At 40.7% G+C, this 24294-nt stretch overlaps 1 protein-coding gene across 1 annotated transcript in view; it reads left to right on the forward strand.

The window, feature by feature from the left end:
- Positions 1-18832, forward strand: part of TPH2 (tryptophan hydroxylase 2) — a 69380-nt gene extending 50548 nt beyond the window's left edge. The window contains exons 12-13 of the mRNA XM_088164946.1: positions 14615-14790; positions 17547-18832. Coding sequence (XP_088021072.1) covers positions 14615-14746 — 132 coding nt within the window. The 3' untranslated portion in view covers positions 14747-14790; positions 17547-18832. The remainder of the gene's footprint in view (positions 1-14614; positions 14791-17546) is intronic.
- The last annotated feature ends 5462 nt before the right edge of the window (positions 18833-24294 follow it).

Below are 24294 nucleotides of genomic sequence, written 5' to 3' on the forward strand. Positions count from 1 at the left end.
GGCATAATTTGCCTTTCCTCATTATTCCACATTCAACTTTGACTTGGCCACGCTTGACTGGGTCTACACTGTGCCATTATCAGAACAAATAAAAGCATGAATATGGAAGTTGTTACATAATTATAGCTGAGATGATTTTCAGTTACTAGAATATTTGTGGAGTGATTAAATCATAGAAACACCCAAGCTGCCTTGCTTGTATCAGATGGATGCAGGTAATGCCTGACTTAAACTCTAAGCTAGCAAGCTCTGACAGGAGTACAAGCTCTGTCTGGGGAGCACAGTGCAGAAATATTTGAGCTGGCTCTTATCTGGAAGTAATAATTACGCATGTCTTTCCTTTATCTGGGTTATTCTATTCTCCTATTAGCCAAGATAATGGAGAGTTGACTATATTATGCAGACCCTTCTTAATGGAAACCACATGGCTTATGCAGATCATGTCAATAAGGGTGAAAGTGTCACAGCTTGTCTACATATATGGAAAACAGGTATCCATTGAAGCTGCTCTCCCTGCTGAAAGAGTCGTGCAGAGACTCTTAAATGTTGCTAGCAATTTCAGCATAAAAAAGGCACCACTTGATAGTACTAACATATCCTTAAATAAGAGGCAATCTATAAGGATAATTTTCACAGGGATATCTGCCACCTCCTCAGAGATAACTGTGAGATAACAGAAAAGGTTTTTTTCTGTGGATAGTCCCTGCTGCATTCTAATGCTGCTGTTAATAGGTTTTAAAATCCAGTTTTAGATTCAACTGTGACTGCCATTGGTAAAAATGAAGAGCTGTTGAGTTATCCCATGGGGATCAGCATGCCGGAGGAGTTTTTAACCTCCCAACATTAATGCTGACTGTTAGCTAGCATTTACCACAGAGGAATCGCTGGCAACCTTAGGAGGAAAGTTTCTCCCTCTTTCTTTCCATGGAATCTGATGAACCCCTTGTTGCCCTTTCTGGAGAAAATGGATTGTACTGAGATTTGCTTTAACCAGTCTGAAAAAAATCATTGTGCAAGAAATAGTAGTTCTTACTTGATTCAAGAACTGGCAAGGTATTGTTCCTTGCTTAATAAAGTCACAATGAGCAACAAAAATTCAAAGATTACAATATTACCAAGGCTTTCCCTTGAATCAGAATTATGCAGGAAAACTTTAAATACTTATAATATTTGGATTTATAGTTGACTTTTCTGAATAACTTAAAATAAGAATTTCATAGCAGTAAAACAATAGAAGCATATCTTTGTTTTATTTTGTGCTGTTAGAAAGTAAATCTTATTATGGATTAGGGAGAAACCCTTGAAATCCAATAGTCATTCTAGGACTAACGATGGCAAGAAACTGTCTACAGTGGAGATATAATGTCAATGACACAGAACATTGTCAAAGGATAATGGGCTCCCGCTGCTAGATGTATGCTTAATCCAATGATTTGATTTCTATTATACAACATGATTAAAAATAAATTAACTATAATGGGCTAAGGAATAATAGTGATTTAGAGAGACAATCACTCAATGTTCTTACATAGCAAAGCTGCCATCTTACAGGCTGCAGAGCAAACTGGTTTTGGGCTTCAGCCAGTCAGGAGCCAGGACTGGGAAGGAATGCTTTGAAAAGTGCACTGTTGCACTTTTATGAATCACATAGTTTCAGCTTAGCTGAAATTCTTCTCTGTGATTTTTATTAGCAAATTAAGATCAGCCATGCAGCAATCTCCTTGGATGACAAGCTCATTTAGGCATAATGAGGGAATTATTGACAGTTATCAAATTACACTAACGTTTTATTTGGAATAGGCCATATTTATATATGGTACTTGTTTAGCTTTGGTGAGCTGGACTCTGGAAATTGGACTTCTGGCTTAGTCTCATTTATTTCCTGTGTAATTCTGAACTGATGCTTTATGGGTCTGAGATATACACACTTGCTTTGCCTGCACAGAGTAAATGGGCCCGAGCTTAATGAATGTAAAGCATTGCAGTGTTTACTACCATGCAAAGCCTAAAATGAAAAACAACACTCTGAGACATGGCAGCAAATACAAATACTAGGTTTCATTTGCAAACCAAGATATGGTTCATGCATTTCATTTAATTTGCTTGGCAGAGGGGGTGGAATGAGGAAGGTGTTAACATAATATATTGCGTTTTCCCTCTCCACTCTTCAAGACCTGTTGGGAATCCTGTTTTAAGTTTGGCCCTAAAATGCACTTTCATGAAATAAGGTGTCTTTTCCTTTCCTCCTGTGAGGATATCCTAATGTGATGGAGAAAATTCCAGAAATTTACTGTACTGTAATATGTATTTACTGATGCGCTGTAATGGATTACAGAAAAAAGTTTCATGTCTTTGAAAGGGCAGTCTGGCTCAGAGAGCTAAAGATGCTGAAGGCTTTCACCTACAGGCTGCTGGTACAAATCCAGTCCAGTCAGCAGTTACTGAAAGCTATCACCAGCCAGCAGCAGCTTGGCTCTGTGTGATGAACTGGGAGGCTGTGATTGCATGGCTTGGAGTAGAGGAGACTGAGGGGAGACGTGATAACCTTTTTCAAACACATAGAAATAGCTGGAAAATGGAAGGGACAAGCTGTTCTCCAGCTTCAAGAACTAATGGACTTAAATTGCAGGAAAGGAGCATTAAGTTATGTAACAGTGAAACGTGGGGGACAGATTGCCTTGGGAGACTCCATGATTTTTCAAGGGCATAGTTTAGGCTGCTGTCTCTCAGGAGAGAGACTGGCACAGTCAGTCCCATCTTGAGACAACAGGAGAGGCCATACAACATCTTGAAGTCCCAGCCTGGAAAAGTCTTCAGGCAGCTCCTAAGATGGTGAACAGCCAAGACTGTGAAGCATTTATATGTCACTCTCACTTCTGCCTCCTCCTTCAGTCTTTGACCAACCCTAAAGGGTGGTTCTTCATCTCTGTCTTTCCTTAGGGAATGAGTAGGATCCATGGTCAGAGTGTAGTTCTGTATGCTGACTGTGGTGCTTGTGGTGCTCTATTTCAAGTTCATCAGCCATTTGGGAGAGCTCTGTGTGCGACCTGCTAGTTACACCTGCCCAGAGGCAGAAAACCAAGAGTGAGCAACCAGCATTTGTAGTTTTTACAAACAAGGTTTAAAGCTGCTCAACTTCATAAGCAAAATAGAACTTTGTATTTCATTCTGTCTGTGCCTGCATTTTAGTTGTCAGGAAGACTTTGCTCCCCTGAACACTCTAGAGAACTTGGAGCTCTTCCAAGCTGCTGAATTTGAGTGCTCCAGCCAGACATCATCTTTGTGTCTTGGTGAAATCTGGGCACAGAGCAGCCTGTTCTCCCTGGAAATCCCCTGATTTCCAAGGAAAAGAAACCCACTAGTGTAGTCCACAAGGGAACTTTGGTTTAGGCCCCTGCTGTAGCTTCCCAGGGAACTTGGAGACTGCACCTGCTGTGCAGCCTAGTGTCACATTAATAGCTGGGTAAGGATCAGTGCAATGCTCTTCTACTCAGGAAATCAGCTTTCCCAACCTGAAATATTTTCTTCTTGTTTTATCAGAACAGTCTATGTCTTTCTAGAGACACAGCAGCTTCCCTTCTATCTCAGTAGGACCAATGATCATATTTCCAAATAATTTGTGAAGGGAATAATTCTGCTATATTTATGTAATGGCTATGATCTGTGGTTTCAGTCTCTACATCTCTGGAGATGTTTCATGGACAAATTCTTGTCTTCTCAGTGAAGAGTTGGACAACAATGACAGATTTCTCTTATGGGCTTTGAAGTATATTTGAGACAGGACTCTAAGAGAAAAGTTCTAGTTATAGTAAAAAATTATTGGCTATTAAAAATATATGTCTCAGGAAATAAGTTATTAGAAATTAATACCTCCAGTTGTTATACCAAAGGTTGTAGAGATGTCCTTGGCATTCTTATTGGTAATTTCCTGTAACTTAAATGATCTTGAAGGCTAAACAATGTTCTCCTCAACTGAAATGCTCTATGAAACCTTTGTTGTTATATTTTGTATGTGGTCCTTGAGAAAAAATAAGTAGACGCAAAATAATCAGAATTTAGTAATGTCTATTCAAAACAGCTATATTGAGTTTAAAAAGGCCCCCTCCAATACCTTAGAATAAGAATTCATATTTCTTTGCCAACAGCTGAGATGTTAAGATAAGACTGAAGATAAGTGCTGGCATCTACTTGAGGGGACTATTCAGGTAAAATAAGTGTGAAATGGGTTATACAATCCCATACTTCAAGATGCAAGTGGGTGATGGATTTTCTGGTGGACATTTTTTTTAATGTAGTCAGAAATATCAAATGTCCAGAACAAATAATGAAGAAGAAGCTGCCATAGCCATACTCCATCTTTGGAGGTAAAGAGTTGAATTTTTGAAGCAGCAGGAGGTAGATTTTAGTCCATGTTAAACTGGCACATGACCTGGAACACAACCCAATTACACCTACATCACTGGCTTCTGTGTGAGCTCCTGCATGAACACAATCCTGATAACAGAGCAGCAATAAAGCACTCTAGAGCCAAACAGCCCTGTTTTCCCACAGCAGAAAATGTGGGTGATTTGAGACCAGCATGACACGAATAAAATCACTTTTATTTCCTATAAAACCTTTAAGAATATTTTATTTTTTATAAAAATTATGAAGAGATATGTTAATTATGGAATGGTTGATGCTCTATTTTCTGCCTTGAGCTTTTCTAGTTGTCACCAAACTCCCTACCCAGCTTTGCTACTTTACATGAAAATAAAGTAATGCTGAAGATGTGATACTGCCATTTCCCAGGGCTTTAAAATTGATGGATTCACATAGTGCTACCCTCCCTCACCACCCTCCTTGCAGTGAATTGCAAACCTCAGAGATGTGAATAAGGTCAGTTAATGGTAAATGAGTTTAAGGTTGTTATACACACAGTGGATTTGCCACTCTAGCAGAATTTCTCAGGAGGATCTATTTGGTTGACTTCCCTTTTAATGATTATCCCTGCTAGATCACTTGAAGGTGGAGTTAAGAAAAAGCAAGTGTCTCTCATCAGACGGGAACCAGGGAGTCAAAATCTCAACTGCTGCAAAGCCAGCACATGTTCCAAGAGACGTTTTAGTGCCAGCACCAGTCAGTTCAATTGGAATTAGCTCAAAATAGATTTTGTAGATGCTGGACAGAGAGTCTCCATTTAACCTGCAAGTCTCAATCCAGCCACTGTTTTCTGAGACAAATCCATGTCTCCTGGAACTGGAGCTAGAGTTGTAAGTCAAGCATGCAAAGCCTGTTCCTTACTTCATTTGCAGACATTTTAAAAAATAACACGTTATCTCCAGAATAAAAATGCAGTGTCCCGAAGGTGAGGAAGCAACGCAGTCTGCTGTTTCCTGAGATCTCATTCGCTGCTCCTTCGCAGTGCTGGTCAGCACAGTTCATGCATCCAGGGGAAGACTCGGCCTGTGATAATTGACAGGGGCAAGTGTTACGAAGCTGTCTGAATCACAGAGAAGAGTTCCTGCTCCGAGCTGCTCCTGAGGCCTCAGAAGGCCACTGTTTGTCTTCTGTGCCTTGTCTGTACAGAGTAACTCCTCAGGCTTTGTCTGTGGGTGTCTCTGTAGAAGAATCACTTAACACATGCTGTCATATGTACAGGGAAGGTAGAAGAGAGAGGTTGGGAAGTGCCAAGAATTTTATTCCATAGCTCTCCTTTTCAAATCATCTCATACCTGTCTGGTGCTTTAAAAAAGAAAAAAAAAAAAGCAAAATAGAGGCCTATCAGCACCATCCTTTCATGCCTCCCTCTCACTGCAGTCCTCGGGGAGCTGTTTTGCAGGGCATCATTCTCATCTGTCCTTTCTCTTCTCTGTGCCAGCAGGAGCACACAGTGGGTCTGTCCCTGCTGTGCCACCCGGGATTTTTCCTGGTGGCACATTGCTATGTGAAGATGGGCAGCCTCGTGCAGTGAGTTCAGTGTGGTAGTGCACAGCTCTGGGATGGCAAGCCCAGCCCCACTGCTGGAGTGAAGCACTCCAGGGCATTCAGGGTGCCAACACAATCTTCCTTGTCCCATTTTGGAGGCAGAATTGCTTTAAATAAGCAATTGCCTAGGAAGCCTAACACTTGGGACTGCTTAAAAAGTCAGTGGTGCCTACAGACTTATAAGGAAAGGCATGGGCAACTGTGTGGTACCTGTGTACCTGTGTGGTACCTGTGGAACTGTGTGGTCTAGGCAATATTGATTTTCTCATCACAATGTCAGTACAAAATCTGGCACACGGATGATGCAGGGTTCATGTGGGTTAGTTTTGCTACACCACCTCTCAAAAAGCTCAAGAGCAACAAAAGATGGTCTGTTTGCAGCCGGACATAGGGGTTTCTATTTAATTCTCTGTTTTATTGCCATTACCTTATTTCCAGTGTGGAGGAAGAGCATTGTACTCATGAGTGCTGTGTAAAAGCTGGTGCATTTTCACTGAGCGATAGCTTGGTCTGTCAAAGTTAGGAATGAAAACATGGTTAGAGGCAGTGAATTAAACCTCAAATGTAATGCCTCTGATTTGCAGAAGGGAAAGGGGAAGTGCTAAGTGAATATAGGAAATTGCAGCATTATGCGTTGTGAGAGCAATTCTTTCCATCCTTGTAGCTAATGGACTGAACAGAAAGTGAACAATTTATTTCATACAATGATTCACCAACACTTTGACAGGGCTTCCAATTCTGAGCTCAGTTTCATGTTCAGTTCCCTGTGTTTACTAGTGAAATAGTACAATTATCTGTCTACCTTTTACATTTTATAAGCAGGCAAGGCTGCAGGATCTGAAAAGAATAAAAATAACTGTATAAATCCTGAATGTTTAAGGCTGGAGGGAAGGGAAATGAAGCAAGTGTTATCTTTCCTGTGGTCTATTGGAACATTCCTCTAAAAATAAAGTTAAATTCCCAGGGAAAATAGGTCCAAAAGAAAAATGCCAATGGAACTCAGATTTCAATTTCTATTTAATGTTTCCCCCATCTAGGTTTGTGAAAGGAAATAACGAAACATTTCTCGTTTGAGTCCACTTGTCAAATTGTCGATAGTAAAGTAGCCAGAACTGTTACAGCTGAATTGGTCACATAAAACTCTAGTGAAAAAGGGATGCTTCTCCCAGAGGCATTTAGTAAACGTGCTAAGCTGCTTTACAAGACAGGATGACATTTTTCTGCCTTTAACCCCAGTTTTATTGAGAATAGAAATCACTTGGACTATGAGGAGTTTCAGTTTTTAATCCCGAAATGTTTGTGAACCAGCCCTGACTGCAGACATCTCTTGCTTATGGGATCAGTGTGTTTGAATGGAACAGCCTCCCAGAAGAGCATAATTAGTTACTTGTTAAGTTTTATTACTTCTGATATATCAGTGTTTATCAAGGCTATTGGGAAGGAGCTTCTGGACAAATATATTTTAGAAGTCCCAAAGTACAAATTCAGTAGAGCTTTTAAAATCCAGTGAGTGTCAATGGGTTGGTAAAAAAAGATAATGGCTATAAAAATGAATATGAAACTATTAATAAGGATTACAAGATGAACATTTGTGGATTTAGGAGTCTTATTTCAAATTGCATAGGTAAAATAGAAAACTATTAGAAGTCAGTAGCAGCAATTACCTGTTGCAGCCCCTTCTGCCAGATGATGATGAGACTCACTTCATGGAAGAACCAGAGTCTATGGCCTTTGCTTAGCATAAAATATGAGTTGAAAGTTGTTGCTAAAAGTGCAGCTAGTGTGAGAGCCATTTCAATTGATGGCAGCAGCAGCAGTCGATGTGCGTGCTGAAGTCTGGGATCTGGCTGAGGACGTGGGGTGGGTAGCAGTGGGCAGCTGCTTTTGTTGGGAATGGCACCCACCAGTGGCTTCAGAGGCCCGAAAGAGCAGAAATTTAATATCTAGAGGCTCAGGAGGGAACTCTGCATAGCAGGGAGAAAGTATCTGCTTTATTGGGTATAAAAGGGACAGACGGTCCTACATGACTTTGGTAGGGGAGAGGAATTTAAGATTATCAATAGCAGAAGGGTTCCCTAATCCTAGCCTATTAAGGAAAAAAACTCCTCATTTAAAAAATCCTTATAAATCCTTTAAAATTCCTTGCAAGTCCTAAGCTGTGAGTGCCAGTGTCTATGCACAAGAGGAGTATCCTCTGTTCCAGGGCTCCCTCAGTGACACTGGGGGAGAGGGGAGAGAGGTGCTGGCTTAAATGTCTGCTGAGTCTCTGTGTGAGTTTTCTGCTGCTTTCTGGAAGCACTGCTCTGGACCTGGGTTTGCTGGGCAAGCCAGCAGCGGCTTCATGGATGAGATTTGCAATGGTACAATTAATCTGCTCCTTGTAGAACAAAGAAATGCAGCACTCTCCTTGAATTATAGGAGTGAATATGGGGCAACAGGGACAAATTTAAATTAGGTGTTTACTAAGGATGAAAAGGAGCATAACCTGTGAGTGCTTTTCTCTGTAAAGTTAGTCCTGGGTACAGTTCCTGCAAATTTAAAACTATTTTGTGCCTCCATTCAGTTGGTTGGTTCTCACTCTGTATCTTTCTGACTTTATCAAGTCCCAGGCAAACCTTGGCAGTTACCTGAATTTAAGTGAAATCCGCTTGAAATTTTGTTAGCTCTGAAATAAATCACGTATCTGGAGGAGCAGGAGAAATCTGCCCGAAGATATCTGTGGTAGTCCTTGGCAGTAACTGTTTGAGCTAAGCAGCATAAATTATGGTGGCTCTGAAGCTGTCTGGGCAGAATTTGCACAAAACCATTCCTGTTACTTAAGAGCTACAGCAGATTTCTCTGGATTCCCTTTAATTCCTGAGTTTGGGCTTTCTACTGGGCATATAGGACAGAAATCACAAACTGGGAAAAAAATGTTTCCCCTCTCTTTGTAAGCAACTGGTGCAAACAGAAAACTTCCCTTTTCAGCATCAGCAAGTTCAAGAGAATGACTGCTCCACTTCCAGCCTCCCTGGCACTCTCACCTCAGAAGCTGGTGTAGACAGCACTTGTTTCCTGTTATTCCCTGTAGCAAACTTATTTTCAGTTGCCTGGAGCATGGTGCAAGGTGACTTGTGTTTCCTTTTCAAAAGATGGCTTCATCTTTGGTACTGCAGAAAGGGCTGTTCTTTCTTACAGATTTGTGAAAATGTTGTTTGGTAAAATATCAGTACATCTACTTTCACACATTTGCCTAAGTGCTTTATTGTTGGACATTTCACAGTTCTGGGACATGCAAAACCCTAAACAAAAACTAATCTATTTTGGTCTTTTTAGAAGATTAAAGCAAACAAGCAAGCTGATATTTCACTGCCCTCTTTCCCTTCAGTGTTTAAAATGCCATTTGCCCTAATTAATCTTGTGTGTGGCTCCTTAGCTAGGCAATGTACTTTTTCAGTATATATATGTATGTATGTATGTATGTATGTATGTGTAAAATAAAAAGAAGCCAGATTATTTTCCGAGCAGATTTTTCCATGGTCTCCTATGTCTGATTGCTGCGCAGGGTTCTAAGAAGCTGCACGTGTGGTTCTCATGCAGAAAACAGAACAAACAGAATGTAACTAACCCATATTGACTACCAGATGCCTCAAAGTGTTCAGGAGTAGTAAACTACTGTTTTCTTTGCTCTGTCTCCACTCTGCCTTCTGATGCTTTTCCTTTGATGCCCTGTGACCTCACTGCAAATGTGATGCCTTCTGCTCAGTGCTCTTGGACAGATGGACAGTGGTGCCAACAAGGAATCTCAGGAGCCAGCCCACTAGACTCTCGCTTGTCATTCCTCAGAAGGATGGTAACTGATCAGCTAAAGCTAATGGTTTCTGACAAGTGGTTAACTAGACTTAAAGAAATACTATCTCTGTGAAACCAGAGTCTTCAGACAGATAAAACTGCAATTCTCTGTCAGATGCAAGTGTTGGTAACCGTACTTTGCCAGCTGATCATGTCATAATTACAATTGCTATCCTAGCCCAGAGAAAAGGCTCAGTTCATTGGTCCAAGTATTGATTAACTGGTGCAGTCAAGATTACTTTACTTCACAGAGGAGCAATAACCATTAATAGTGTTACAATTACTGCCTGGAAAGTAGGGCTCATCTCAGTGGTGAGAGGCTAGATTGCAACTTCAATAGATAAGGAGAGAGGCATTGTTTATATAATCCTGAAAATCTTAGAGCTGCTATGTTAAAGGAGGTAATTAACCTGAGGGAACCACTGATGAAAGGGAGTGGTTCCTGTCCTTGGGTTGTGTGCAGGGAGCTCTCTCCATGGGAATCCTCAGAAGAAAATATTAGACTGAGCAGGGCTGATGCATGTGTGGAGGTCTGAGGAGGCTGTGTTTTGTTATTGTGAAACCGTCAAATACAGCCATACCTGCACAGAGGGTGGGTGGCCTTTTAGTTCCTGTTCCCTGTCTAGTCTGCTCAGGCAGGAGTGGGAAGGAGAGGCCATAGCACAAGGTAGCACCAGGACATCTTTCTTCTCTCCTTCTTCTCAGGAAGATGCAGAAAAACTCAATTTTTTTTTTTGAAACAAAGTTTTGTGTGGAGCAATAAAATTTTGCAGAAGAAAATAGCAAGTTACAGCTCATTAAGTTTATAGGGCTGGTGCTGGTTTATTCCTGAAAGTGAGCTGCAGCTTTGAGTTGAGTCTAATGGCCCCTTAGCTCAGCAAGGAAATCCTGTGAAGATTCTCCCACTGTGGAAAAAGTTCAGAAGAATTTTCTTAGTGCTTTATGTGTCAAAGCCCAAAGTCCAAAGGCCAGGTCACTTTGTCCTGCTCTGAGACTGTTCAAATCTCTTGGATTAGCAGAGCTTCCAGAAAGCCACAGATGGAATCTCATTCTCCTGAACTTCTGGAGGTGATGAAGCAGGACATATAGCAAGGATATGGCTTTATTGATGAAAAAATTATTATCTGAAGTCAGTAAATTCATATCCTCAATCTCTTTGACCCCAATATCTAGACTTCAGCTGATTTCAAAATTCTGTTCCAAAGTCAGTCTGTTCCAAAACACAGCTAGCTCCTCTGCTGTTCATGGATCACACGGCAGGAATGTGACTGTTCCTACTGAATAGCAATTGCTCATGGGCAGTGTGTGAGTGCTCATATTCCCTCATACAGCCCATGCTTCCACACGGGGCTGCATTGGTTTATGTAAATTCATGCTAATCTCAATCACTATACGTGTGGGCATATTTCACCCATTTTATAAGGATCAAGGGATACACCCCTTGCTATATACTTTATATTCAAACAACCTGGGGTTAATTTGATGCCAGGAGAACAGCTTTTAATTCCCCTCCTCAAGGCATTAAACAACCAACATTAACTTTCTGTGTTCAGCTCTTGGGGTCTACAAGGAAATGGTGTGAGCAAGTTTGATAGCAGGTATATTGGCATGTGAATGTAAATTAGGTAGAGAGCTGTAGGCAAAATTAATATCAGGCTAAGGTGTGTGGTGATTTACAAAGGAAAAAATTGAACCAAATTAAGCTCAAGCTAAATTTTTTTTTCTTATTGTGTTGATAGTTTGAGTGTTTGATCTGTATGCTGTGGGCAGATTGTTTGGAAATAGTACATGATGAGTTCTTTTGGAAATGAAAATATGGAGGGCTCTTGTGTCCCACTCTTAAATGTAAAATCTCTTTGCCAGAGCAAGTCTTACCATTAATTGAATTTATTTCTGTCAATGCAAGTCTTACCATTAATTGAATTTATTTCTGTCAATGCTCTGTTTTTCCTTCCTTACCTACTCTCCTTCAAACTCTACAAAAAGATTCAGGCTTTCAATTTCACCAATTTGTGTGCATAATCTGGTGATGTACTTTTTATTTAGAGACTAGGTATTGACTAGAGAAATGTAGATAAACAATAATCTGCCCAACTCACAGATACTGTTTACATGCCTCCTCTTTACCACTTCTCTACAAAAGCTTTGTTAGATTTTATGGGGTATTTTTAAAAGTCAAGAGATTCCAGAGAATTTTACCTTTCTGTTCAAGCTAAGGTAAAATATATCAAAGCTTGCAGCCCCTTTCAGCAAAATCATTGCAAGCAGGTCCTGCCCTTTCTTAAATTGGTAAGGCAACAGCTTGAGCTCGTCCTCTGAGTGCCACCGTGGCAGTCTGATCACCTGGGGAGAGTAGTGTCTTACAGACAGGCAGATCCCAAGCCATTTTAGTAATTATAGGTGAAAACTAACAGCTTGCCAGTGCAGACTCTTGAGTGCCCAAGGCATGTGCTTACAGTAGGGAGCCTTCCCAGTACAACTGCTGCATTCAGTGGTTCTGCAGCAGCTTGTCCAGGGGGCCCCTGGAGAGAGCATCTTGTAAATAGAATAATCAGGAGATAATAAGTGCAATGGGCAGTAGTTTTTGCGAGCTCCTGACCAGCTGGAAGTCTTACTAGCTAATGCAACTACATGATTGTCAGGTGCTGGCTGAGCAGCTAACCAGGCCTTTCAGGTGCAAACCAAAGTAATGCTCCTTCTACTCGAAGATGGTGCATAATGTTTCTTGATTGCTTCTACCAATACATTTTCATCTTCCACCAGCTTAATCTTACCTGTTCATTGCTTTCATGAGGCAGTGAAGTTCAAATCTCATTATGGAACAGGGAAGCACATATTGTCAACCTTAATATCAACAGCATTGACATCAGGCTGTCAGTTCTCTGTTCATATAGGGGTTAAAGTGGCAGCCCATTGGTAGGAGAACAGCTGTTTCTTCAACAAGACTTTTCCTGAACTAAGGCATCAGTGTCAAAACAGGATGTAAAAGTGTGGTTTAGGTAGAAACCTTAGTCAAAACACATGGAAAATGCCACCTTCTTTCCTATTTACACACTGAAGGTGTTTGGATTCCCTAAGGGTCCCAAGGCTTGACTCTGGCATTTTCCAATGCCTAAATTTCTGGAAAAACCCAGAAGTGTCATTTTTAGGACTAGAAAATTGCTTAGGTTCAAATGGGATTCCAGTCAGGCATCTCCCTTAGCAAGTCTCCTGAAAGTCATGAACAACTTGATTGGAACCAGGAGTACTAACTTCAAAAAGTTAGGAATGTATGATCCTTCCTTTTCAAAACTCAGGCAGGGAAAATAGACCTCCTTCTCCCAAATACAGTAGAAGTCTGGAAGTAGAATTGAACAAAGGCATGAGGTTCTCTGCCTAAAGGAAGATAACTCAGCTCTGCTTATCTGGGCTGGAGTTCCCAGTCACCAATGCACAGTCCATCTCTGCCCTGAACCTGGGCTCTGTGGATTCAGAACTGGAGGGAGCAAGGTTAAGTCTGATGTTAGGACAGTTACTTGAGTTTTACTTCTCCTTTACCTTAACTATCACTGCTTAGAGTGAATATTCCTCCCAGAGGTACAGTGGGAATTTGAATTAGCATGGACACTCTCTTTCCCTGATTAAAAAAAAAGAAAATAATTTCTAGATGTTGTTCGAACTGCAATGTGTCCATCAGCCATTTGACGAGTTAAGTGATGCTCTGCATTGCAGAGCACCAAACGTACACTTCTATTAAAACAAGTGAATTTATAACCATTTTGTTTGCCAAGATAATCTTCCCACACTCTAACTAACATAAAGCTGTCTGTTTAAGTCTGCAGACAGCCTTATCTGAAAAGGGTGAACCTTTCCAGACCACTCATCTCAGTGAGGTACCAACCTTTCACTCAACGTCAGTGCCACTTGTGTTGCTGGGTGTTTTATCTGAACGTCTGAAGGGGCGTGCAGGGTAGGAAAGCACAGGAAAGAAGAGCAGTGCCACAGAAAGGAAGAAGGCCATCCATGCAGCCATCCTCTGCATATGGTTGATGGATTAAGCCCCTCTGGTGACAGCAGAACCAACAGGGGCTGGAGCTCTGACCAGCTCATCCATCACAACCTCCCCTGGAAGCAGCCCCTTCATATATTCAACTGCTGTTAAAGGTAGAAATCTTTCCCCAACACCAGCTGAGACTGTCCTTCCTGCAATCTGGGCTGATTGCCTCTTTCCTTCTGCCTTCTCCCACTTTCTGCTGCTGTAATTCGAGCCGTCACAGAGACCTGTGTGAGTATTGTGAATGCCCTGAGTGCTGTTAACGAGATGTTGGTGTTGATAGTGACCCCCCAACAGCTCCCGGAGGCTCAAGTCTTCTGTCTTCCCTGTATCCAAAGAGCAGTTTGTGTTTGCCCGTGTCTCCATTGCAGAGGCTCCTTCCCTGCCCAGGTTCTTCTACAGAAAACCTCCCCATTCCCTGTTCTTCTCTGGGTTTTCCCTCACCTTTTTTCTGAGGGTTTTCAATACACTGCAATCAGACAGTCTTCTCTATGTCACTTGAATGGGACTCTTTGCTTTTAGTTTCCACTTTTTTCTAAGCTGTTCACTTGGTCTATACTTAGAATTATAAAAGTGGCCACTTATAGGGGCTAGGACTCCTGCAACAGCACTTCTCTAATGCTTCAGGTGTGAATATTGTAACTTTGTGTGCTCCAGCTTTGGTACCTTTGTTCTGGATGCATGACAGAGAAAAACTCAAGGCTATGCTGCAAAATGTTTGTCTTTCTTCTTTTAAGGCTAACAACCAAACCTCATGATTTTTTCCTCCTCTCTGTGCTGTAGCTTTTTCACACCTCTTCACTGAAGAACTCCTTCAGAGCATTAAAAGCAGTCTCTACTTCTTTGGATAAGAGGTGGTTAAAAAGGCACAGGACTGTGAGGAGGAGATGGGGCTATGGAGTTGAGAAAGGCTGAGCCAAGGCAGAAGAAAAGGCAGCACCAGCTGAAGTCAAGGAGAGGTAAGGGCCTGGAGGAATAGGGGAGGGAGGGCTGTCTGAGCATGTCCTTCATTGACTCAATAAATAACCCACATGGCAATAACAATAAATAATTTTATGAGGAGCTAGATAAGCTTTTAAGGGGAAAAATGGTAGGGGGTGTAACTGCAAATTGAGGAGGAATGCAGCTGAGATAGGTTTCCCTGTTGCCGTCTGTCCTCTATTTGGCAGCAGCTCATTTGTGAAAAAAGCAGCCAAGAGTAGTTTATGATGCTAAGACATTTGGGTGACTTACACTCAGTAAAAATCCTTGATGTTTCTCCTTTAGCTAGTTTTTGCTGCTCGGAGTTGAAAGCATTTCCCTGGCTTAAATCCTATTTTGTTAAACCTGGCAATGAGTAAAATCACAAGTTCCTTAAGAAAATCCTCTGGGTTTGAAAAGGGACGTGTGTTCATTATCCTTGTAATTAGCAGGAAAACTTCATCTTGACAGGGCACTCGGTCCCCTCTAGTTACCCTCCTCACAGCTCCTTAATCACTGGGTGCTATTCAGATTGTAGATTGCCACTATTTAATATGTGTTGTAGAGAACTCTGATTATATTTCACTGTGAAACACTTAAAGAGCTGGGCCATAAATATTTCCATCAACCTGTGTCTCTCCCACCCCCAGGACTCTACTTCCTGCAATACAGCTAATCCCTCAAAATGCAGTTTGGGTTTTGCTTTCTGTGGAGCTGATCCTTATGCAAAGGAAAGGTTACCTTGGGAACAAGGTTAAATGATAGCCTTATGGACCTACTGTCTTATTTCCCCTTTATTTTATGATGGAAATGTAAGATGATGTGAATGGCTCATCATAACATATGCCAGCAGAAGCATGCCAAAAATAGCAATCTGAAGCAGCACACGGTATGTAACGCTTGCATACTTCTCCGAGAGTTAGGGAGATCATTGGAACAACACATGTCAGATGCTATTACTGTCATATTGCTGGGGCCATCTGTTAGAGGCCAAGATCAAGACCTGCTGCTTTCCCGGGAACAGCAGCTCCACAAAAGACTGTGGCAAATTAAACTAAATCTGCTCTGGCCCAGGGAGTTAATCTAAGGGATTTTCTTGTTTTGTTTAGAGATTTCATCAGGGATAAAACCAGCAGTATATTTTTGATATTGCTCCAGGGAAACTCTGAGGAAAGGCTTTTTAATTATTTTTTGTTTGTTTGCTGTGGGGTTTTTTTTTGAGGGACTAGATTGCAGGTCCAAGATAAGGACTGCATTGTCAGGACAGGATGTGCACATTTGCACTCACAGCTGTGCTTCTTGGGAAAACATGTTCATAAGTAAAGTTCACACAAATGTGCACATGAAATTCTTTGCAGTTACTGAACAATAATTTGACAGCAACCTGGAGTTGAATATGACAACTGATTTATGCAATTGACTACACAGACACAAATTTTAAAGTGAAACAAAGACTTTTGAAGTTCCTTACGGAATTTGGATGCAAGTTCCTTGTAGCTGTCTTCAAAATCCCAGCTGGGATACCTGTAAATGTATTTATTTAAGTAAGATGAAGTTCCATGTAATTTGGATCCACAGGAAATTTTGCTACTGGAAGCAGTAGGCTGGATTTCACACGTACACTTACTGTATCAATATAGCTACTCACACACACATATATCTACTCATATACATATAGATAGAAGTTTTCAGTAGTATTAGCATAATGGCACAGTTTTAGTTCCACTGCATTCATAGAAATTTATGTAATGGGCATATGTTTTACTGACGTGTTTCATAACAGTTCTAAACAATGTCCTTGCTAACACCAGAACGTGATACAATTAAATGTATTGATGTGGAAGATTGGAAGTCTCTGTTATGAAGACAGATGTGGTTCAAATACCACGAAAGTGGGATCAGTTTGCAAATGACATCATAGATCTGGGATATTTTTGTGGAGGTTTTGTTTTTCTGTGTGTTAGTGAAAGACTTGGACCCAGCTCCTACCCATTCTGCACTTTCCACTTAGTAGAGGAACTTGCACCACAAAAAGCCTCCGAAGCTTTGCTTTGACTCTGCTGCAGAAAGAGGTTCTGTTTTGAAATCTCAGGCTGTGCTACAGCAAAAGAATTCCTTTCCTATGGACTCAGCACACAGTGAGTGCCTCATTCTGCTCCTGCAGGAGCCCAGCACAACAGGCTGCCATAGCAGGAGAGACCTTTCCAGAGTGGAGGAGGCTGCAATCTGGTACTAAAATAACGAGAGAGCAGTGGGGACTCTGCAGGGCAGGAGGGAGATGCACAGGGAAGAGACGGGACTTCTGGGGTTCCTGGCTGGAAGCACATTGTCATTCTGCTTGTTGGCTATTTCCATGTTTTACCCAGTGACTATTTCATGTCAAATCTGAGGATGGTCCTTGGAGTTGGAGTAGGATCCAACTCTCCATTTCCAGGACAGCATTCTCACTGGCAGGATAGAGATCTGAAGTTTATTAACTACACCTTCAGGACCTTTTGCTTTGGAGGTCAAACTCTGGAGAGAGGACAATAACTTTATGCTCACAGCAATTTTATAATCCACTGCTGTACGGTCCTCTGGGTCTCTTGCAGGAAACTGGTGTCAGAAAGATGCTGCTGCAGCTTTTGCCAGCAAGGAGCAATGATCCCAACTGCAGCACCCTCTGTACACATATCATTGTCTGGGGATGCTAACAGTGCAAACTGATTATGCAGTGCAAAAGTACCTAACAACCTTCTATTTATTTCCTTTGCAGGAGAAATGCCCCAAGTATGTCTTTGTCAGTCCTCCCGACCATGTCTACTCATTGCATTGTTCAATCAGAAGTCTTAAAAACACATTTTTGGAAGCTCTGTTTGATGGAAATTCGTCGTGTCCAAATTAATTGGGATGAGTGGGAAAGCTATTAGTTCCTTGGACGAGGGAAGCAGGGTGGAACTGTAGTATAGCATGGCAGTTTTGGAGCCAAGCAAAAGGTGTGTTTGCAAACTACAGGTACTGTGGAGATATTTGTGACCCCTGAGAAGTGCTAGACTAAAAGAGAAGCTTCCATAATATGAAATAACCTCCCCTTCCCCCCCCCCCTTTCTGGGTTTAATCTGAATATAATTTGGGGTAGAAGCAATTTGCTGATTTTGAAACTTGTGCCAAATGACAAGCTCCCAGGACAGGGCATTTCAGCTCACTGAGACTGAAGCTCTTGTCACTTTTACTGCCACCTCCAGCACAAATGGGCAGCAATGCAAATTTCCCTGAGCAGCTGCTGGCATCTGCCACCAAAAGGGACTCTGGGGGAATCCACCAGCAGACTGACTCCAGCTGAGGGACTGCACAGCTTCCAGAATCTCCATTCTGAGGCAGGTGTGCCAGTAGTCAGGATGATTGGTCTCAGAGGACTGTCTTGGATTAAGCAAAAGCTTGAAGTATGTTGTCTGGCACATTTTGGGCTGCAGAGGGTGGTATTTTTTGACTAATATGTGTTTTGACAGTGTGTTCAAACAATTCTGAAGATTTCCCACAATCTAAGTGCTCACGTTACCTCCTTGCTGGCACTTCGGAGTATTCTCCAATTTCATTTAATATCTTACCTTTATGTGACCAGAAAAGCTTGGTTCTACTTTTACATTCATGAAAAAAGAACAGTCAATTCTTAAATGATCTGACCAGCACTGAGGCAATTTCTATATATTTCATAGTAAGTGGTAATAGAGAACTTCCATAAAGCAAAAAACCCTAAACCATTCCAAAGTGTGCTTTCCTGTGAATGAATTCCATCACAAAAACTGCCTGCATGTGGCTGCAGGAGCTCAAACACAAGATGTGTTAACATGAAGGCCGTGACAATCTCAGTCATGACACACAGAGAGAGTATTGATAATCCCATTGCCAGACACTAAGTCATTCCTTGCAGCAAGTGGTTTGTTCAGAACCAGCAGAGAAGGAGGCAGTTCCACCATAGGGGCTACCAATTATGTGTAATTTTTCAAGAAAAGCTGTAAAAATATTTTCCTTTATGAGCCTGAGCTTGAGCTGTGTATCTCCAGTGACACAGTATTTTTGTTCTGCTTGGCTTTTTTCATGATGTGACAGTTTTCATGTATTTAGTGATTGTAAGATTAAAATGCACAGTGTAAAGGTGGCATAAGTATGATGTGTTTGTTTGCTGGTTTCTTCCTTGATTTTCCTTAGGTTAGAAAAGGCTAAAAGAATTCAGATAAATCAGAGCTAAAAGGTGTTTTTTCAATATTGAGGAAATGCAGACTTACTTGTTTACACTTGGAATATTCTTTAATGAAGGCAACCCTTGGAGGAATAGTATATATGGGGGAGGCTGAGGCTGGAGCTATTTCTCCTAAGAGAATTGTGAATTAATATGTGCTTCTCTCTTTTCCTCTAATTTCTTTCAGCTGGTAGGAAAAATTATATCCATAATGTAGCTTAAGTCCATGTCATTTAATATCCTAGATTGATTCCCCCTTGGGATGTAGGGGAAGTGGGAAGAAGTATATTTAGAAAAGGAGATAGTCTGACAAGATTTTAAGGGCATTTTGGTCAAAACAAGACCCCTAAAGTGCACTGGATTCAATAGAGATTATTTTAAAAATGTTTTCTAGCCATTCTGTGCTGTTTTAGCCGTGTCCTATGGTTTCTGGATTCAGAGATGGAAAAATTACGGTTTGCCTTACCAAGCCACGGTGTTGTGAGAAATGAAGAGTTCCAAATAGCCTGTCCCTGCTGATGGCTGTCAGTGGGACCTCAGGGAGAGAGCAAGAGAAGCTGGGTAAATCCCTCGGGAGCCTTGCCAGCACCCAGCGCTGGTGGCCCAGCTCCTGGGGCTCTGCCTCTGTGCTGGGATCACCTCTCCTCCCTGGGGAGCTGATCTGGGGGTGCATTTGGCCTTGTGGGTGCTCTGTCACACACCAACCCCTCTTTCCTCTGCCCAGGAACTCCTCGTGCCTCTGGAAAGGAGCTACTGTGCTTCCCCCTTGAAGGACAGCCACATGGGGAGGAGGAAGGTATTAAGCCCCCTTTTTTGGCCTGAATATTACCTGGTTTATTTCAGAAGAGGTTGTTGCCTTTCACTGTGCCAACTGCCTGTTCCTAGAAAGCACACAGTCACAAAGCCATTCAACACACTCTCACATTACTAGGGGGAAGCCATTTATTCATTTTATCTGCTTTTCCCCCTGGGAAACTAGTCCAAAAGCCTGAAGTGTCATTAGGAAAAGCAAGAGGAATACTGACAGTTCTTGTTTTGCAAATTGTCAAATGAACTCATTTCCCACCATTGCTAGTAATGTCTTTCATTACAGCTTTAATGAAATTGCATTGACATATTTATAGTCTAATAAAAGAAAAAAAGATACCCTGTAAAAGAAGTTTTCAGAAGCTGAAATGTTTTAATAATGGTTTCATAAATTATTTTGATTTTTTTTTTAGTCATAAACTTTGGCAAAATGAGTGTCATATTATTCAAAACCGCTAATGAAATGGTCTCTGGACTGTGCCATTTAAATCCTGTAAGATGTATTTTCTCATGCCTTTCCTTTAAATTCAATGCCCTTCATTTTTAACATCAATAGGAAGCTGGCTACACTGTATTGTATCTTCTTCCCTCACAGACCATTTATCCACTATTATATTTTCCTACTCTCTTATCACCAGGAAAACAGCACTTTGACACACCATTTTATGATTTATACTTTTAAATATCCACCTGATCCAGTTTTATTATGTCTTCAGTTGTTGAATTAAAGTAGGGACTTTAGCATCTGTTTTGAAATTGTTAGAAAGTAGCCAGAAAATTTTGTAATTATTCTGATGAGCATCTGTCAGATTTTTTTGTGGGGCAGTGGTAAGAGCTTCCAGATTGATTGTCATGTCTGGTGGATCTAGATCTAGACTCTTCTTAAACCTAGGATCCAATCTGTTAATTGTACTCAATTTCATGAGTGCAGTTCTGGTTTCAGTAATAGATGTGTATAATTTTTTCTTTTTTTTTTTTTTTTTTTTTTTTTTTTTTTTTTTTTTTTTTTTTTTTGGTAAACTCATGAAATGAGTCTGACTGAGAGCTTTGCATGTTCACTTCACTCATATGAATCAGCCATTTGCTGTATCCAGCTCAATTAACATCTGAATTGGCTTTTATGAAAAAAAAAGGCTATTGGTGATATCCCAGAGGTTACAGCAGACTAAGAAAATAAAGGTCATGTTGTATTTTGAATTCAGGATGTACAGATGTTATAAGAAGATAAAATCTGAAATCCATAAGGAAAAGTAAGGCTTATCTGCAGCTATGCCATGTATATGTAAATGGTAAGAGATAATTTACTGGTGGTATCTTTTTTTTTTTTCTTTTAACAATGAAATGTCATAAAAATAGGCAAAAGAAAAAAACTAAAATGGACCAATGAATAACAATACATACTCAATCTCTCTTAAATATGCAACTGGGGGAATATATGCTAGTTTCTTAGGATATGGCTTGTAAATATGTAGAGACTTAGTGGCAAATCTGCCTTCTTGGAGCAATAGTTCCTATATCACAGATGAAAATAAGGACATATGCATCTAAAATAAAGAAGAGAATATATATACCCCTGAGACCTCTGTATAATTCAAATCAGTTGTCTGCAAGAGAGTTAGAAAATACTTCATATATGCAGGGAATACAGCTTTCCATCAGAGAAATAAAATAGATATATCTAGGATGTATCAGCACTGGTCTCACATTTCCTTTCTCAGGGGTTTACTCTGATGTCATTTCATAGTAGCCATGTTTTCCCTTTGAAACTCACCATTGTTAGCTCAGATGCAGGGACAAGGAACATTTCAGAGGCAGAGCTCTTGGCACAATTTTTGCCCATGTTGTATTTTCATCCTGTTTCACATTTTCAGTCTCCTCCTCTGCCTGCTGTGACTTCTGGCTGAGCAACTGCCAAGTTCACCATATTTGAGACATGTCAAGTGCTAAGCTAATATGTAATTTCATCCTCCATGGTGGTGGGTGGTGATGGGGGGACATGGTGACACAGAATACAGGGAGTTTGGCCTTTTTTCAACAACGATGTGTTTGATAGTTTTCAAAGTTTTTTGAAGGGGTTGTTCTTTTAAGGTGTTTGTGGCTCTTAGAAGTGTGTTTGTTTATCTGCCTGTTCAGGTGCACTTGTTCTATCTGCCTGTTGTCTGCCTGCCTATTAATGATCAGCAAACCTCAGGAGTGTGTCTGCAATGGCTAAGTGCCATGTTTAAATTTGGACAAGTTGTTATACTGAATTCTACCTATTCTCTGTTTCTCGATTGTATTCATAATATACACAGCATGTGAATGAATGTAGTCTCCAGGTACCTGGGTGGGATGTTCTGTTCAGTCTCACAAAAGACCACGATAGCTGAGATGGACTAAATGAGTTCCCTAAAATCATATGTTGTTTCAGTAGGGACAGGAGCTGCAGTGAATTTCTTTGGTAGATCTTTAGATATATGACTGTGATTGCCAGCAACCAACAAGAACAGAATATGAGGGTATTTGTGGTTTAGCATGTGTGTGCTTGAACACTAGTTTACAACATGATAATCAATGCATTTATGGAAACCATTAATGAGTTTCCAAGGATCATAATAATATAGGAGAATATAGATATATAAATCTAAATATAGATTTACAGTCCTGTGTCCTGTCTTTTGTGCCTTAAATGCAGGTGAAGCAATTCTGCAGCAAACAGGTGTAGGACTTGGCTTCCATGTGATAGCTCATCTGAGTCTCAAATAGAGATCTGCATGATCTTAAGGTAACACCCTTACAAACTCATAGAGAAATAAGTTTTGAATTGTGATGTATGCTGAGCCTCAATTACAGGTTGAGGTGCTGAATTTCCCTGGTCTTTATTTTATAAAATGTCTTCCATTTCTTGTGACACAGAAATACCTAAAACATAAACCAAGCCACAAATATAATTTAGCAGCATTCATTAGAAGCCCATACAAACTAGGTAGGTTAGTCGATACCTCTAAAAGGCCTGGAATTGATTTGTTTGTCAGAATGGTATAAATGTTCTTAGAGGTGTTCTAAGGATGATTTTAAATGAGACATTCATAAACTAACAAACTTTGTGATCTATGTGCACAAAAATGTACTGAGTATGTAGTGTATTACTAATTTGCAGAGGCTGCTCTATGTCTTCAGGAAACACAGAGGTTTGAACTTAGCTGTTTGCTATAATTTTAGTGCAAAATTTAGAACTGACCTATTCTAATGTCTACTAAATTCTGTACTGTTTATTATTTTGTCTAAATAATTACTGACCTGATAGCACTTCTGGTGCATTTTAATGATGAGGTAAATGTGCCTCAGGCTGTATCAAAAGACAGTATACTTTTCATTTAATGTGAAACTTCAATAGTAACCCTCTCTGAGTTTTTGCAGGATTGATTATTATGTTGGAGAAAAAAATGTATCTTTTCTTGCATGCTATTTAGTTTTAAGAGATAATAACACACAAAAAAAAAGGTGTTTTTTTTTTTTTTTTGCACAGAAGTAAATAGGAACCGTTTGATGAATCATTGCCACAAGTGTAGCAATTAAATTTCACTCCTCAGGCAGTTTGTTTTGAATAAAAATACTGCTGAGTTCCATACCATGTTTCCTTATAGCTTTGGCTTTTGTAGGGAATACTGGAGAGTTGGAAATGCAGGCCTATTTTTTCTCCAGATTTGTAAAAGTGGAATTGTACTGTGAGGCAGTTTGGAAAAGAAGGGTGTCTGTTCAAGGAAGGCAAATTTGAATCCATGCCTGACTCTATAAACATCACCTTTATCCTTCATTATCCACCACAGAAAGTGAAGTGTTTTTATGTTTGTTAAATCACTGGTCTCGGTCTTTCTATTGTCAGTCAGGGTCTGCAGCCATGACATTGCATCTATCTGTGAAACTGAATTCAAAACACCCTCACTCTGGCTCAGAAAGCAAATGAAAGGCTTGGGTCAACTGATGACAACGTTTAGAACAAGAATTTAACTGGTTGCTTGAGGGTGAAGGGGTTTGTATTTGCTTATTGATCCCCTGAGGCTGAGCCACATGGCTAAACTTTGCTATGGATCTGAACTGATGTAGCTAATGGAGCTGGACCTCATGCCCCTGACCTTCCCTGCTCCTCCCTGTCAGTCTGGACTGGCTGTTCTCCAAACTGCACCTGGGACTGCCTTTGCTGAAACTGATGAGCCAGTGCTTACTGCATAGATCCTTCCTAGATGTCTCTGCTTTAGATCTCACTGCTTTCATTTATAGCCGTGATGTTACAAGTATGAATTCTCAAACAAGCTATTTACCCATAGACGTAGTATGCTGTGGCATCTGTAAGCATGTACTCTTCCCTGTTAGTCCAGAATAACACTGTAAAGTCGGCTCAGGGCAGAAATCACCAAAATTCCATACTCACATTATGACATCTCTCCTGGTTTTGTTGTTTTAGTGGAACCTGAATTTTCTTCTGAAGGAATGCTTG

The sequence above is a fragment of the Sturnus vulgaris genome, chromosome 5 (assembly GCF_052056855.1).
Source record: "Sturnus vulgaris isolate bStuVul1 chromosome 5, bStuVul1.hap1, whole genome shotgun sequence".
Lineage (NCBI taxonomy): Eukaryota > Metazoa > Chordata > Aves > Passeriformes > Sturnidae > Sturnus > Sturnus vulgaris.